This window comes from Globicephala melas, chromosome 4 (genome assembly GCF_963455315.2).
Source record: "Globicephala melas chromosome 4, mGloMel1.2, whole genome shotgun sequence".
NCBI lineage: Eukaryota > Metazoa > Chordata > Mammalia > Artiodactyla > Delphinidae > Globicephala > Globicephala melas.
Genome location: NC_083317.1, coordinates 82,924,553 through 82,942,794, shown reverse-complemented (window position 1 = coordinate 82,942,794; position 18,242 = coordinate 82,924,553). Strand labels below are relative to the sequence as shown.

Below are 18,242 nucleotides of genomic sequence, written 5' to 3'. Positions count from 1 at the left end.
AGTTTTAAAGTCCTAGCCACAGCAATTAGAGAAGAAAAAGAAATAAAAGGAATAAAAATTGGAAAAGAAGAAGTAAAACTGTCACTTTTTGCTGATGACATGATACTATACATAGAAAATCCTAAACATGCCACCAGAAAACTACTAGAACTAATCAATGAATTTGGTAAGGTTGCAGGATACAAAATTAATGCAAAGAAATCTCTGGCATTTGTATACACTAGCAATGAAAAATCAGAAAGAGAAATTAAGGAAACACTCCCATTTATGATTTCAACAAAAAGAATAAAATGCCTAGGAATAAACTTGCCTAAGGAGGAGAAAGACTTGCACTCAGAAAACTATAAAACACTGATGAAAAAAATCAAAGATGACATAAACAGATAGAGAAATATACTATGTTCTTGGATTGGAAGAATCAATACTGTGAAAATGACTATACTACCCAAAGCAATCTACAGATTCAATGCAATCCCTATCAAACTACCAATGGCATTCTTCACAGAATTAGAACAACAAATCTTAAAATTAGTATGGAGACACAAAAGACCCCGAATAGCCAAAGCAATCTTGAGAAAGAAAAATGGAGTTGGAGGAATCATGCTCCCCGATTTCAAACTATACCACAAAGCTACAGTAATCAAGACAGTATGGTACTGGCACAAAAACAGAAATATAGATCAATGGTACAGGATAGAATGCCCAGAGATAAACCCACGCATATATGGGCACCTAATTTATGACATAGGAGGCAAGAATATACAATGGAGAAAAGACAGCCTCTTCAATAAGTGGTGCTGGGAAAACTGGACAGCTACATGTAAAAGAATGAAATTAGAAAACTACTTAACACCATACACAAAAATAAACTCCAAATTGATTAAAGACTTAAATGTAAGACCAGACACCATAAAACTCTTAGAGGAAAACATAGGAAAAGCACTCTTTGACATAAACCACAGCAAGATCTTTTTTGACTCACCTCCTAGAGTAATGGAAATAAAAACAAAAATAAACAAATGGGACTTAATTAAACTTAAAAGCTTTTGCACAGCAAAGGAAACCATAAACAAGACAAAAAGACAACTCTCAGAATGGGAGAAAATATTTGCAAATGAAACAACAGACAAAGGATTAATCTCCAAAATATACAAACAGCTCATGGAGCTCAATATCAAAAAAACAAACAATCCAGTTTAAAAAAATGGGTGGAAGACCTAAATAGACATTTCACCAAGGAAGACATACTGATGGCCAAGAGGCACATGAAAAGATGCTCAACATCACTAACCATTAGAGTAATGCAAATCAAAACTACAATGAGATATCACCTCATGCTGGTCAGAATGGCCATTATCAAAAATCTAGAAACCATAAATGCTGGAAAGGGAACCTTCTTGCACTGTTGGTGGGAATGTAAATTGATACAACCACTGTGGAGAATATGGAGGTTCCTTAAAAAATTAAAAATAGAACTACCATATGACCCAGCAATCCCACTACTGGGCATATACCCTGAGAAAACCATAATTCAAAAAGAGACATGTACCACAATGTTCATTGCGACACTATTTACAATATCCAAGACATGGAATCAACCTAAGTGTCCATCGACAGATGAATGGATAAAGAAGATGTGGCACATATATACAGTGCAATATTACTCAGCCATAAAAAGAAACGATATTGAGCTATTTGTTGTGAGGTGGATGGACCTAGGGTCTGTCATACAGAGTGAAGTAAGTCAGAAAGAGAAAAACAAATACCGTATGCTAACGCATACATATGGAATCTAAAAAAAATGGTACTGATGAACCTAGTTGCAGGGCAGGAATAAAGAAGTAGACATAGAGAATGGACTTGAATACTTGGGGTGGGAGGGGGATGCTGGGGCGAAGTGAGAGTAGCATCAACGTATATATACTACCGAATGTAAAATAGTTGGCTGGTGGGAAGAAGCAGCATAGCACAGGGAGATCGGGCTCGGTGCTTTGCGATGACCTAGAGGGGTGGGATAGGGAGAATGGGAGGGAGGCTGAAGAGGGAGGGGATATGGGGACATGTTTATGCATATGGCTGATTTGCTTTGTTGTGCAACAGAAACTAACACAGTACTGTGTAGCAATTATACTCCAATAAAGATCTATTAAAAAAAAAAAAGGCACACTGGAACGGTTCATCAACATCAGACAAAATTTTCATTAAGACAAAAATAATTATTCAGAATAAAGAGAATCTCAACATAACGATAAAATGTTTAATCACTTGGAGAATATAAACATTATAAAGTTGAATGCATCTAATAAAATAGCCTCAAATATATATAAAGCAAAAATAGAAAGAATTAAAAAGATAAAGTGACAGTTCTGTAATTATAATAGATTTCAACACATCTCAAGCTGATAACACATTATTGAAAAAATAATATACTTTAACCACACAGTTAAATTAGATTTAATGAGAATATATAGAACTCTACAGTTAACAATTGGAAAATACATTCTTTGCAGGCACATTTGGAATATTTACAAAAATTAACTATATATAGACTATAAAGCATGTCTCAAAATTTAGTAGCAGTCAGACTGTATTCTCTGAAATTATTGTTATTATTATTAACACTTAAATAGTACTAATTATGTACCAGCACTGTTCTAAGCATTTTATAATTATGACCTTATTTAATCCTTATAACAACATGATGAGATAAGAGCTATTACTATCATCCATTTTATAGATGAAGAAACTGAGGCAAAGAGGTGAAGTAACTTAAGTAACTTACACACAAGATCACACAGCTTGTAAATGGTGGACCTGGGATTCACACTGAGGGAGTCCAGCTTTAAAGTTCATGCTCTTAACCACTTTTCTATGCTGCCTCTTTAGTCACAAGCTAGAAACAAAAAACTTTTCCACATTTGTAGACTAAAACGTATGTTTCTAAATAACTCATAGATCAAAAAAATAATTGATTTTTTTAATCCCTTAGAATTGAAACTAGTACATAACAACACTTGAGGGAGATAAATATTTCAAAGGAAATGTGCAACTTTAAATAAATATATAGGGATTTCCCTGGTGGCGAAGTGGTTAAGAATCCGCCTGCCAATGCAGGGGACACAGGTTCGAGCCCTGGTCCGGGAATATCCCATATGCCGCAGAGCAACTAAGCCCGTGCACCGCAACTACTGAGCCTGTGCTCTAGAGCCCGTGAGCCACAACTACTGAGCCCGTGCACCACAACTACTGAAGCCCACGTGCCTAGAGCCCGTGCTCCACAGCAAGAGAAGCCACCGAAATGAGAAGCCTGCACACCACAACAAGGAGTAGCCCCGCTCGCCGCAACTAGAGAAAGCCTGCACGCAGCAATGAAGACCCAACACAGCCTAAAATAAATAAATAAATTTATAAATAAATATAAATGAAAAGAAGAAAGGATGCCACAATTCTCGGAAATGTGAAAGTAATGTGTAGTAACAGATCAGTGGTTACCTGGGGTCAGAATGGAGTGGGGAAGGGCAGGAGGGAGTGGTTGCAAAGGTTATAACCACTCTTTGGTTGTGATGATGGTTTCACAGGTGCATATATATATGTCAAAACTCGTCAAAGTGGAGTCTTTGAACAGTTTATTTTATGCCAATTATACCTCAATAAAACAATTTTATAAATGTGCCCATAGGGAAAAAAACTTAAACGTTATATGAGGGTGTAAAGTGAAAAGTCCTTCTGCATTCCCCACCTGCCACTACTAATGTCTTTGAAGTCTTCCATGAGAACTTTCCCAAGCATATCCATCTATCTCCCTTTCCTCCAAGGAGGTAATAACTCTTCTAAATTTTGTATTTATTATTCTCTTACTTTTTGTTTTAGTTTTACTGCATGAGCATATTTCAAACAATCTGTTGTTTAAATATGTATATTTTGGAATACACATATGTTAGATAATATCATACTGTATATATTACGCAACTTGTTTTTTATTATTCAACATTGCACTTTTTTTTCCAACGTTATACTTTTGAGATTTAACCATGTTGATAGATGAAGTGAAGTTAATTCAGCTCTTTGCTGCATAGTATTCCATTACATAATTATCTGCACTAATATTATAGCCGCTAACCACATGTGGCTACTGAGCACTTAAAATGCAGCTGTTATGACTGGGAGACTGAATTTTTAATTTTAGTTAATTTAAATTTTAATAGCCACATGTGACTAATAGCTACATACTAAACAGTGCGCTGCTAGAGTATGCACCTAGAAGCAGAACTGCTGGTTCTTACAATACACACATCTTCACAGCATATTGTTTTCCAAAGTGCTTTTACTCCCACCCACAGTGCACCCACAGTGCATAGGAGTTTCTGTGGCTCTACAGCCTCACCAAAACTTCTATTATCAGACTTTTAAAATTTTGCCATCTATTGAGTGTGAAATTATATTTTCTTGTGATTTTAAGTTCATTTGCTTTCCATAATTGCAAATGAGATTGAGTTTCTTTTTATTGTTTAGTGACTGTGTTTCCCCTTCTGTAAAATGCCAACTCAGTACATGGCTTCAGTACATTTTTATAATACATAGGGGAGGTAGTTGTTGTTATTCATTTATAGGCATGTCATATTTTTCTATTATTATTTTGTCAGTTATGTATGTGTTGCAAACATATTTTCTCAGTTTGTGACCTGACTTTTCATATTTAGTGTCCTTTAATGAACAAAAGTTTTAAATTTTCAACATTGCTGAATTTATGTTTATCACTTTAGGGTCCCGTGTTAATAAATCCTTGCTTATCCAAAATCTGAAATTTCTAAAAATGCAGAAAAACTGGATCACTCACCCATCATTGGTGCTAATGTAGAATGGTACTGCCACTCTGGGAAAGAGTATCCCAGTTTCTTTAAAAACTGTATATGCAGGGAGTTCCCTGGTGGCCTAGTGGTTAGGATTCCAGGCTTTCACTACCATGGACCACGTGGGGCAGCCAAAAACAAACAAACAAACAAACAAAAAATTGTACATGAGAATACCATACAATCCAGCAATTACACTTCTGGGTATTTATTCCAGAAGACTTATGTGCACACAAAAACCAGAACACAAATGTCTCTAGCAGCTTTATGCATAATAGACAAAAACTATAAACAACTCTGTGAAGAAAAACATATTTGACCCCTGCTCCCAGTTCCTGACACAGAGTTCCTAAAACCCTGTAAATTCCTGAGTGATAGGGGTGTTAGGAACATCTTTTGTTCTGATATTTGGTCTTTGATCCTGTTCCTGACACAGACCTCCTAAATCCCTTGAATTTCCTGGATGATAGGAGCACTTTTTGCTCTCCTGAGGTGACTTTTGGTGGACTCCTGGATAGCTTCAGGATGGGGACTGTTCACTAGAAAGACCAAGCCATGATTAGAAGCTCCAACCCCCAGCCTCTGAAAAGAGGAGAGGAGCTGGAGATTGAGTTCATAATCAATCATGCCGGGCTTCCCTGGTGGCGCAGTGGTTGAGAGTCTGCCTGCCGATGCAGGGGACGCGGGTTCGTGCCCCGGTTCGGGAGGATCCCACATGCCACAGAACAGCTGGGCCCGTGAGCCATGGCCGCTGAGCCTGCACGTCGAGAGCCTGTGCTCCGCAACGGGAGAGGCCACAACAGTGAGAAGCCCACGTACCGCAAAAAAAAAAAAAAAAAATCAATCATGCCCATGTAATGAAGCTTCCATAAGAAATCCTGAACTATGGAGTTTGGAGAGCTTCTGGATGGACGAATACATCCACGTGCTGGGAAGGTGGCACACCCCAACACCACAGGGACAGAAGTTCCTGTGCTCAGGACCCTTCCAGACCTTGCCCTGTATGTCTTTTCATCTGGCTATTTATCTGTATCCTTTATTATATACTTTATAATAAACCAGTAAACACAAGTGTTTCCATGAGTTCTATGAGCCATTATAGTAAACTATCAAACCTGAGGATGGGGCTGTGGGAACCCCTAATTTATAGTCAGTTGTTCAGAAGTACAGGAGGCCTGGGTTTGTGACTGGCATCTGAAGAAGGGGGCAGTCTTGTGGGAATCAGACTTTTACCCGTGGGATCCGCACTAACTCTGGGTAGTTAATGTCAGAATTGCTTGGTATGAGGGGGGAAGAAAAACCACACATTTGGTGTCCAAAGTGTTGTGAGTAAAACAGAGGAAATAAGTGTTTTCCCTTAAAACTCAGAAGTCCTTCGCCAGGTGAAAAACAAACTGTGGTACATCCATACCATGGACTACTACTCAGCAATGTAAAAGGGGTGAGTACTTACACAGGCAGCAAGCTGGATGGATCTCCAGAGAATTTTGTTGAATGAAAAAAGCCAATCCCAAAGGGTTACATCTGCATGATTTGATCTATATAACATTCTTGAAATGACAAAATTATAGAAATGGAGAACAAATGAATGGTTGCCAGGTGGTGGAAGAATGGGGAGGGAGGTAGTTGTAGCTATAAAAGGGTGACATGAAAGAATCCTGGTGTTAATGTTCTGTATCATGAGTGTAGCAATAGCAATAGCAATATCCTGATTGTTGTATCTCAATATAGCCCATCCCAAAGGTTTTCAATAATGTGAGTGTGAACCAGAGCCATCCGGGGAGCTTTCAGACATACACACACAAACCTCCAAATGATTTTTCTACTCACACACATTACCTGACAGTGCCAGGGCTGTAGGCCTTTATAGACATTAGATAAGGAAGGGTAAGTGGGAGAGTTCTGTTTTAGGAGAATGGCAAAATAAAGGATTAGGTTGGGGGAAACTAGATAGAGGAAACCTTATGAAGAAGCTATTCCAACAGTACATACAAGGGATGACGCAGTTCTGTACTGTGGTGCTAGCTGCGGGGACAGAGTTCTGAGAGGTTTATGTCTCAGAAAAGGAGCTTAGGGCTTCCCTGGTGGTGCAGTGGTTAAGAATCTGCCTGCCAATGCAGGGGACACGGGTTTGAGCCCTGGTCCCGGAAGATCCCACATGCCGTGAAGCAACTAAGCCTGTGTGCCACAGCTACTGAGCCTGTGCTCTACAGCCTACGAGCCACAACTACTGAGCCTGCGTGACACAACTACTGAATCCCATGCACCTAGAGCCTGTGCTCCGCAACAAGAGAAGCCACCGCAATGAGAGGCCCGCACACCGCAACAAAGAGTAGCCCCTGCTCACCGCAACTAGAGAAAGCCCATGCACAGCAATGAAGACCAAATGCAGCCAAAATAAATTAAATAAAATAAATTAATTTTAAAAAAAGGAGCTTAACCTCTCAAGCAAGCTTCTTAACTAAGTATTGACAGTAATCCCTAATGTCCACAGTTGGATAGAGGATATACTTTTAGGTCTGCAACAAAATAATTACATGTTCTTGCCTCGTGAAATCAGCAAGTGTCCCCGCCACAAGAGAGCATACCATCCCCTCCTGGTGGTCCTGCACTTTCTCTGAGGCACAGTTAGTTCCAGAAGGACCTGAGGCGACCTTTATCAATGGCCTCACCTGCCCCATCTCCCAAGTCCCCCAGTTTTCCTGAAAGGTCCTTGTTACTCAAATTTAAACCACTTATCTAGACAAGGCGGCTAAACAGGCACTTCTCCCCTAGTCTTGGCCTAACTTCCTCCCTGCCTGGAGCCCAGAAGGCATACCTGGACAGGGGCAAAGCAGGACACTCTGCTGTGATCTCTCTGGCCACAGCCTCTCACCAGGGAGTGGTTACCTGTCATGAGCAGTATTCAAAACCAGGAACCAAGGCGTGGTCTGGGCTCCTTTAAGCTTCAGAGTTTGGGGGTTCCTGGTGAGTCCCAAGAGAAGAGTCCAGAAGAGGAGGATGGAAGGGGGGTGGCCCACGACAGGGGAATTCCTCCTCTGCCTCCCTGTCAGCCTTCTGCTTCAAGGTAAGACGGGGCAAGAACAGGGAAAGAGGGGAATACTGTTCTGGGAAAATTCCAGAAACCCCCTCATTCCCCAGAACTAGAAAGCATCTAAAATAACTGGATTATACATTGCTTTTCTCTGTAGTATCTATATCTTGGTTTCCTTTGGGAAACAGATGAAACGCCCATTTCACTGATCAGTACGCATAGCGCCCGTCTCATTTGCGTGCATAGACATCTACCAAATTGTCTGTCCTTCCTTTTTACCACCTTTCTGATTCCACCCCTTTATAATGTTCAACTCTTCCTTTATACCAGGATTAGTAACTATGAACGGGCCGTTTGGGTCCTGTTAATAATAATATAACTCCTTTCCCACCTCACTTGGGAAGATCTTGTAGAGGAGGTAATGTGGAGGGGAAAGGACAATGTTTGCTTTCCCCCAGATATGCTTCTCCTCAGTCTGGAGATGTACCTTATGAGTTAACTGGTATGGGGAGACAGTAGAAGAGGCATGGGAAAGAACTTGCTGGGCTCAGCTACAGGAAAAACCGGAGTCACCTGCGGTTGGCGTGTGGGTGAGGTGGGCAGAAGGGCTGTTACGTTTCGTCACATAGCTCCACCAGTCACGTGGTAGATGATCAATGAGATCTTTTCAACGTGGTGATGATGAAAATGGCTCCCACAGATCTTAGAGGAAGTCATCGGGTTTGAGAAGGGCACAGAGCCCAGAACAGTGTAGGTGGTCAATAAATTTACATTGAATACAACGTTCCTTAAGTTCCCACATGTTTTACATCACACTCATGTTTACTTCTCCCCAAACTTTTCCTTTCAGGAAATGAGAAAACATGAAAGTGGAAACGGACCACTGAGAAACAAAATTTTAGGGGAGTTTTGTTCAGTGTCTATGAGGAAGAATCACAATAGGGCTAGACAGAAAAAAGTATGGTCAGACAAAGGCCAAACCTTTAGGGTTATGACTATGGAAGGAATAGGCCTCCCCAGAGAGGCAGTCTGCATACAGATTTGGGTAGGATTTATATGGGAGCAAAACCACAGGAAGAAAGGGCTGAGCCCTGACTCAGCTCACCACATCAACTTCCATCATTTGCCTACCAGACCAGACCAGCCCCCCCCCCACAGCCCTGGCAGGAAGAACTTGGCATCCGGGAATCTTGGCCTAAGAAGGAGGGGTTCACATGCCCACCCCATGTCCACATTTTCTTTCTCTGCAGAGAGGCTCTAGGGTCCCAGCCCTGGCACTCCTCTCACTTAGGAAACAGAAAAGCCCTATTCCCATCTCACGGGGTCTCTACTCTCTACAGAAAGGGCAAACATTTCAGCATCAATTGTTCAGTCTTTGAGCAGCGTGGCGTAGACCCTGCTGTCTTCCAGGCTATATTTAACCAGAAGGACTTCCGTCCAGTAATCAACTACAGCATCCCCACTCATATCAGCATCTCCTTCACCCTGTCTGCCATCCTTAAAGTGGTGAGTTTTGACTGATAACATTCTTTCCATAGCCTGCTAATAGGAAACAAGAACTCTTTACCCTGTCAATCCAACACTGCACCTGTCCAGTAGTGAGCAAAGAGTCCCCTGAATGAATTCTGTACAAGTTAAATGTTCATCCTATGGGGTGGAGAGACATGAAGGGGAATGCTGCTGTGACATTTCTGCAGGTAACGTTTGTCCTTGAGTCCTGCCCTTATAGGAAAATTATACTAAGAAAACATTCCCAATGGGCCCCCATGCTGTTTTTTCCCCTATATTTTCCATGCAACCTGCATTTTTCTGAACTACTTTCTTTTGAGACTTGTAATTGAAAAGCTGAACTGTCACATGGGACCACTTAGGAAACAAAGGAAGGAGGTAGACTAGGACCTGATTTCATGGCATTAATGATCCGGGACGGGGATCTTTTGGTCAGGATGCACAACTTCAGCTGCTGATGTCATTTCTGTGGTTAAAGTTGGTATGTAAGCTCAGCTTTCTTCTTCTCTTTTTCTCCTTGCCTGATTTTCTGGCTTTGCTTGCAAAAATCACATTTGTTGAAATTGACAGTGCCCAAGGAAATACACAAAGCCAACCAGAATGGGGCCAGTGCTGGTGACAAATAGCTTTCTGGGCTGCCAATCAACTTTGAAATTCAGATGGAAAAAAAACAGAAAGATGGAGGGCGGCACAGTTGGAAGCCCCTAAGTAAGCTTCAAGGTCCAAATGTATCCAGCACCCAGCTTAAGATTTCCCTTGAGCAGGAAGTGAAAGGCCAGTAAGACTTTGTTAGCTAGAGAAGAGGGACATTATCACCAGAAAGAGGAGAGGAATCAGAGTGTAAAAGGAAATGTGGTTTAAAAAAAAAAAAAAACCCGCAGGGAATTCTCTGGTGGTCCAGTGGTTAGGACTCCGCACTGCCACTGCAGGGGGCACAGGTTCCATCCCTGGTCGGGGAACTAAGATCCCTCATGCCGTGCAGTGTGGCCAAAAAAAAAAAGACCAAAACAAAACAGAAAAGCAAGATGCATAACAATGTGCACAGTATCATTCTATCTGTGTAAATAAAAATGAATGCTGGGATATATTTTTTTCTAGAATGATATATAAAAAACTGTTAATAATGGACCTGAGTTGGGGATATGAACTGAGTTGGACTATTTAAGGAGGGAAAAAATTATTCTTTATATTATATCTTTCTGGAATTGTTGAAATTTTATCATATGCCCATAGTACATACATTTAGAAAAAAATACATACCTATGTATATATTTTTAAGGGACTGGAAGGGCAGGAGATGCTGACATAAACTAGCTCCAGGTTTCAGCCATAACCATCCCTCTGGGCCCTATGCCCTAGATCTGGAGTCACCCATTCATCAGCTGGGACCCAGGAGAATGTGGTGATATCAATAAACTCACTGTGACATCTGAGAACCTGTGGCTCCGAGACATCTTCATCGTGGAATCGTGGGTATCAGGGCTGGGAAAAGCTGGGGGAAGACCCTTCTGCAAGGAGCAGGCGAGGGCACTGCAGGGCAAACCCATTCAGCGGGACCACTGAAAACTTATTTCAGAGAGGAGCACAATCACAGCTCATCAACTTCTCTGCTAGAAATGAGAAAGCAGTAGGGAGAAAAGATGGCGGAGTGGCAGCATTGGGAAGCCCTGCCTTAAGAGCAAAACATAAACTGATGTGAAACCCAGAGCATTTGCGCCCCCTCCCCTTCCACCACTTAGCAACGATGTGGATCACACTCTGGATGGCCTCTCCGCCTGTGTGACTAATGAAGGTCGCGTTGTGTACAACAAACAGGTTGCAGGTGACCAGCATCTGTAACCTGGACATCTACTTCTCTTTTGACCAGAAGAACTGCACCCTCACTTTTAGCTCTTTCCTCTACACAGGTGAGTTGCAGTGGTGGTTCTGGCACGGGGTAAACTGAGATCAACTGTGGGGCAACAAAAAAACACTCAGAAGCAAAGTCATTTTTTTAATTTTAATTTTAATTTTTTGCGGTACACGGGCCTCTCACTACCGTGGCCTCTCGCATTGCGGAGCACCGGCTCCGGACGCGCAGGCTCAGCGGCCATGGCTCACGGGCCCAGCCGCTCTGTGGCATGTGGGATCTTCCCGGACTGGGTCAAGAACCCGTGTCCCCTGCATCGGCAGGCGGACTCTCAACCACTGCACCACCAGGGAAGCCCACGGTCATTTTTTTTAATGCATAAAAAGGGACAGTGGAGTATTTGCTAATTGGGGGTGTGTGGATGCTGGGGTAGGGGAAGTTGAACTTAAGAGAGAACAAGACTTCCTGAGAAAGCCCAGAATTGAAAGAAGGCAGTTGGGCAGCAAGGAAGTCACATTACAGGACTGTCTGAAAGAGGTAGCTAAAGCAGTTGTTGAATCACCTGTCTGAGCCCCACACAGAGTAGGTGCTGAGCAGATGTGTGCTGAGTGAGTGTCTCCCCTGCAGTGGAAAACACGTTGCTGGGCATGGACAAGGAAGTGTGGGACATAACAGACACCTCACGTGACATTGGCCACACACAAGGGGAGTGGGAGCTCCTGGGCATCAACAAGGCCACCCCGAAGATACCTGTGGGCTTCAGCCTTTTTGACCAGAGCATGTTCTATGTAAGGCCAGAGACTCTGGCATGGCTGTCCAACCCCCATATCTTTCTCATCGTACACTTCTAAATCTCAGAGCCTCTCACCTCTTGCCCTAAGACCAGAAAGTCCCTGGGCACCATAACCCTCATAGCGTTCCTCTCTCCCAAGTCCCCCAAAGAAGTCCCCCTCTCTGCACCTGCCAGCTCTGGCCTAGGTTTGCTTTGGTGGGTATGGGGGAGTCCTATTAGTCATATTAAAGCTGCTCCTCAACCAGCCCCAGAAAGAGCCCCTGCTGGAGTGAGGACATCAAGAAAGGAAGAGTCTGGAATCATCTCTTGGTTTCCCTTCAGTTCTAGCTTCACCTGGTTCTCTGCTCTCTCCTCCCCACCAGGTGGCCATCAGGCACAGGCCCAGCCTCTACGTCATAAGTCCCCTGATGCCCAGTAGCTTTCTGATCACCATCGATGCCCTCAGCTTCTTCCTGCCAGTAGAAAGCGAGAACCGCGCCCCATTCAAGATGACACTCCTGCTGGGCTACAACGTCTTCCTGCTCATGACGTTGAATGACTTACTCCCTGCCAGTGGCACCTCCCTCATCAGTATGGCCCCCACCCCACTGTTGAAAAATGAAAAAAGAAAAAAGAAAGAGGCAGGGTAGGCGGGTGAACTGGCTAGATCTGCTGAGGCAGCAGAGGGAGACAGTGGTCATCTTAGAAAGGGCTCAGTGTGTGAGACAGAAAAAAGGGGGGCTTGGTGGTTCCTCTGGACCTGACTCACTCAGGTGTGCTCCTTCCCGCCACCCAGGTGTCTACTTCGCCCTGTGTCTGTCACTGATGGTGGTCAGCCTGCTGAAGACCATCTTCATCACCTACCTGCTGCACCTGGCCACCACCCAGCCCCCACCCAGGCCTCGCTGCCTCCGTTCCCTGCTTCTACACTGCACCAGCCCAAGGAAATGCTGCCCTGCCGCTCTCTGGAAGGAGGATGTGGGCCTGGGCCTCACACCCACCCACCTGTCTGGTAAGAGAAATCTGTACTGCCCACACTCTCTGCACTGGGCCCAACTTCCCATTTCTCTAATCCTGTCTCCTTCCCACTTCACAGCTGCGTCTCTGCCCTCTCCACAGGACAGAAGGAGCCAGGGGAATTGGGAGGGAAGGAGCTGGGACCCAGAGAGGCAGAACTGAATGGTGGCTCAGGATGGACAAGGGCCCGGCTAGCTGACCTGTGGGTGCATTTCAGCCACATGATGGACACCCTGCTCTTCCGCATCTACCTGTTTTTCTTGGCCACCTCCATCATCCTCTGGAACACCTAGGAGTAGTGTTCTAACGGTGCAAGAACACCTGGTGTTCAGGTTTCCTTGGCTTCAACTAACCATCCCAGGCCCTGTTCCCCTGCTCCAGTTCACATACAACAGTCCCAGAAATGTGCCCGTGATCCCTGCTCCAGCCTTCCCAGGGCTTAAACAGAACTACTGCCGACTCTCTCAGAACTGACATTATATTTCCAAAACACAATGAATTCAGAATATACATGTTTATGTTAGAAATGTCATTTTTACTGGAAAAGGAAGGCTTTATAATAAAGGCTACAAATATTTACCAAAAAGTAATTCATGTTGCTGGAATAGAGGACAGGGATTAAACCTCTTGAAAAATAGGCTGAAATATTTATTTATTGTTTTAATAAATATTTATTGAGCATCTACTACCTGCTAGGCACTGTTCTGAATTGTGAAGATACAGCAGTGAACTAAACTGGCAAAAATCTCTATCCACACGGAGCTTACCTTGGGGGTGGGTGGAGACTGACAGTAAAAAAGATAAGTGAGAGAAACATAGAGTATGTGCTAAGTACCAAGGAGAAAAAGCAACTCAGGGAAGGCAGAATGGGAAATGTGCGGAGGGGCTGAAAGTTTAGGAGGGTGGCCAAGTTAGACCTCATGATAACTTCCTGCCGGGCTGGGTCCTGTGCATTGTTCCACAATAATGCCAGCTGGAGACTGCTGTAACCCAGTCTTTTACGAGCGGCTCAGAGGTTATGTAACTTGCCCAAAGTCATGCAGTTCTTGCTATTTTTAGTTCATTTTTTCAGGGATAGATTTCGGGTCTGTGCTTAATGAATGTTTATTGAGCCCAGGTGAGGGGATAAACAAATGTCCTTGGGTAACCCTGTGGGAGACTTGAGGAATCAAATACAATGTCTGTCCTCAAAGAGCTTGTGGCACAGCTGGAGAACTAAAATACATATGTAAATAATTTCAATGAAATGTAGAACATGTTTTTAAAGCTTTGTTGATCACCATTAAAGAGAAACTGCAGGAATTCCCTGGTGGTCCAGTGGTTAGGACTTGGTGCTCTCACTGCCGGGGCCCTAGGTTCAACCCCTGGTCGGGGAACTAAGATCCTACAAGAGCGCCACATGGCCAAAAAAGAGAGAGAGAGAGAGAAACTGTTATAAGAGTTCAAAGGAGAAAGGATTCCTCTAGCTGGAGCAATGGTTCTCAATCCTGGCTGCACGTTAGAATCATCTGAGGAGATTTTCAAATAATCCTAAAACCCAGGCTTTACCCCAGACCAATTAAATCAGAACCTTTGGCATGGGCCACGGCTTTGGTGTATTTGAAAGCTCCCCATGAGATTCTAATGTGCAGCCAGAGTTGAAACTACTGGGCTAGAGGTTAGGAGAGCTTCATGTGGAGAAGGCAGTGAACAAAATGTATGAACAGATGGAGGGACATGAGGCCTGAGAGGACTCACTGGTCACAATACACCTCTGGGGTTACATATAGGTAAAATCATAGCAAATGGGCCTCATGGGATCCAGGGGTTTGTGCAGCAATAGTTAAATAGTGGGATCCAAGCGGAATCCCAACACACTCATTCTCGTGGTACTCAGGGGACTCAAAGTGTCCAGAACAAACTCATAAAACCATCTGCCAGAAATAGCCCCCAGTAGAATGCAAATGGTGCACACTTTAGCAAACAGCTTGGCAGTTCCTCAAAGTGTTGAACACAGAATTACTATATGATCTAGCAATTCCATTCCTAGATATATACCCAGGAGAAATGAAAACATATGTTCACACAAAAACTTGTATTCAAATGTTCATAGTGACATTGTTCATAATAGCCAAAAAGTGGAAACCACCCAAATGTCTATCAACTGATGAATGAATACATAAGATGTTACATATATATACAATGGGATATTATTTGACCATAAAAAGAAATGAAGCACATGATATAGGCCACAACATAGATGAACATTAAAAACATGCTAAGTAAAAGAAAAACCAGTCACAAAAGACCACATATTATGGGGCTTCCCTGGTGGCGCAGTGGTTGAGAGTCCGCCTGCCGATGCAGGGGATACGGGTTTGTGCCCCGGTCCGGGAAGATCCCACATGCCGCGGAGCGGCTGGGCCCGTGAGCCATGGCCGCTGAGCCTGCGCGTCCGGAGCCTGTGCTCCGCAACGGGAGAGGCCACAACAGTGAGAGGCCCGCGTACCGCAAAAAAAAAAAAAAAAAAAGACCACATATTATATAATCCCATTTATATGAAATGACCAGAATATGCTAATTTATAGAAGCAGAAAGTAAATTAGTGGTTGCCTAGGACTTAGTGGGGAACACGGTAGGTGAAAGAGGAATGGCTGCTAATGAGTACAGGATTTCTTTGGGGGATGATTTTTAAAAATGTTCTAAAATTAGACTGGTGATGATTGCATAACTCTGCAAATATACTAAAAACCATTGAATTGTGTGCTTCAGATGGGTGAATTTTATGGTATGTAAATTATATCTCAATAAAGGAATTAAACAACAACAGAAAATAAATAACCCCCCACAAAATTCTCTCTGTTCACCACTTCCGGCTTATTCTCTCATTCCACTGCTCCCCACTGTCACCTCCCAGACTCTCTGATTCCCGGATCCATATACTCAACTTTCATCAGTGTCTGCCCTGGCCCTCCTCTACCTTCGGATGAATCACCAGGGCTCAAGGACCTCAGCTCCCCACCCACCTATCAGCTCTACATGCTTCCTTGATGTTGACATCACTCACAGCTTCAGCTCACACACAGCCTCCACCATTTCTAATTATATGAAACCCTCACAGCCAGACCAGCTCAGTGCTCCTTGATAGGAGATGGGGATTCAGACAATACACCTAAGATGAGTTTCCAGAGCTTTGGACTACTTCTCATGGGGATGGAGGAGGTTGGGGGATGCAATGAAGAACAGCAGCCCTGCTTCAATTTCTGCAATTGAAGAAAAAAATACGGGGCTGGGGTAGCTGATAATCCCCACTGGTCAGCTGGCAGGTGGACCTCCTGTACATGCAACATGCCATCAGGCTTAAACGAGAGCTTCTGCCTCCATGGACCTTCCAGTCATCTGGTCCCCAGAACAGCAACATGGAATGAATGAATGAGTAAAGTACTCATTCATTGTTTAGCCAATCTTCACTTAGTGCTTACTTATGTTCTAGACACTTTTTTAAGTGCTGGGGATATGGCAATGAACAAGACAGACAGGAGGAGACTGAGGAGGAGACAGGAGGAGACTGATGATTTGATACAATGATAACTGTTCTAAAATAAATAAACAGGGTAATAGGACAGAGAATGACACACAGGTTAACAGTATATTCCAGGAAGGCCTCCCTGAGAAAATGACATTTGTGGCGGCTGAGAAATGAATGATAAGATCATGATGAGATGTGTCCTGGGATATCATCCTGATGTATTTATTCATCAGAAGAGGTCAGGATGAAGCCTAATAGACAGGCTCTACATTTATGGAAGCAGGTCAAGGTAGCCAGGATCTCTGGATGAGCAAGGTGAGAAATTGGAGGAGGAGTCCCATGTTGGTTATTTTGTTGCTATTGTGTAATGTTTGAGGATTGTGAGGGTAAGCATTTATAATCCCATCAAAGAATTTAGAAAACTACCTTTCAAATGGTTTTGATCATGGAATCTATTTTACTCACCCATGCATAATGCCTCACTCTAAAAAGAACCAGTGACAATACAGAATTGAAAAGGAACAAAATTAAAAGTTGCAGCAAACTTGTTGCTATAATTACATGTGAATTTGTTTACTATGTACTATATAAGAGAATATGAGTTTACCTGAGTCTTTTTAATCAGAAAACAATGCCCTATAAACTTTAAAATAGGCAATATTTTTATTATACTTGTCTTGATATTATAAGTTATTTAACTAGCTTACACTCTCTGAAAGTATATCACCAATGTAGTGTCACTACACAAGTAGATTTAAAATTTGTATACGTCCATTTTAACAATAAGATATAGATACCTGAACCAGAAAGCAAAACTACTTTTTTCTTAAAAGCAGAGCTACTTTTGATGCAAATATGCATTGCAATACCCTGAAGGGGGAAATCAAACAATTTACATGACACTGAATAGATGATGACGAAACAAAGCTACCAGTTCATTATCAAAAAGCAGTAATAGCAGCTCAACCACCTCAGGTCAATGCTGCTAATGCACTGATTAAAAAAAGCCCTGGAAACAGAGAATTCCAACATGGGGGTGTCTGCTTGTAGGCAGGAGACTTTTAACTTTGCCAGAGAATACAGGATCTTAGTAGAATGAATCAATAGTTGAATCCTGATGACACTTGAGTAGTGTGCAAATTTTAGTTTACAAATGTCTCATTTTAGCAATCCTGAATTAGCAGGTCCTTAGTGATACATAAAGCTGAAAGAAAGACCTGAAGAAAGGACGTGGATTTGTCAGCCCTTCAGGAGTCCCTCACCACCCTCTAGTGGGGACACTACTCAGACCCCTCTGAGATCATTAGTGGACCTAGGATATGTCAGAAGAACATACTAAGCACAGATGCCCACATTACCCATATTTTCCTGACTAGAATTTGGACACATTGTCAGATTTTTTTTTCTGATTTGTAAAATCATTTATATGAACAGCCTTATAAATCCTTTCTTACATGAAAAGAAATATAAAAGTTGCAAAGAAAACAAAGAGCAGGTATCAACTAACATGCACCTGTGCTTTTCATCACTGACCTATTGTTGAGGTTGATGATTTGATGAACTATTATTCCATTTGTCCTTGTTGAGAAAGAACTCTGCCTGTTTGAGTATTAATGGGTCTACAGTAACATAAAGACATGGTGGCTTCTGCAGTTTTCTATGTCTAAACCAAGGCCTTTTCTTGGTTTAAACATAGAAAGTTG

At 42.7% G+C, this 18,242-nt stretch overlaps 2 protein-coding genes across 2 annotated transcripts in view; one reads left to right on the top strand and one right to left on the bottom strand.

Annotated features, from left to right (window-relative positions):
- ABCC5 (ATP binding cassette subfamily C member 5) overlaps positions 1-18,242 on the bottom strand; it is a 194,906-nt gene that overhangs the window by 134,976 nt on the left and 41,688 nt on the right. The window lies entirely within an intron of this gene.
- Positions 7,851-13,324, top strand: LOC115856250 (5-hydroxytryptamine receptor 3C-like). The gene is given in 10 exon segments (XM_030862361.2): positions 7,851-7,927; positions 9,225-9,390; positions 9,830-9,874; positions 10,753-10,862; positions 11,133-11,208; positions 11,210-11,300; positions 11,870-12,030; positions 12,398-12,605; positions 12,811-13,026; positions 13,134-13,324. Coding segments are annotated over 10 exon segments (1,341 nt in total).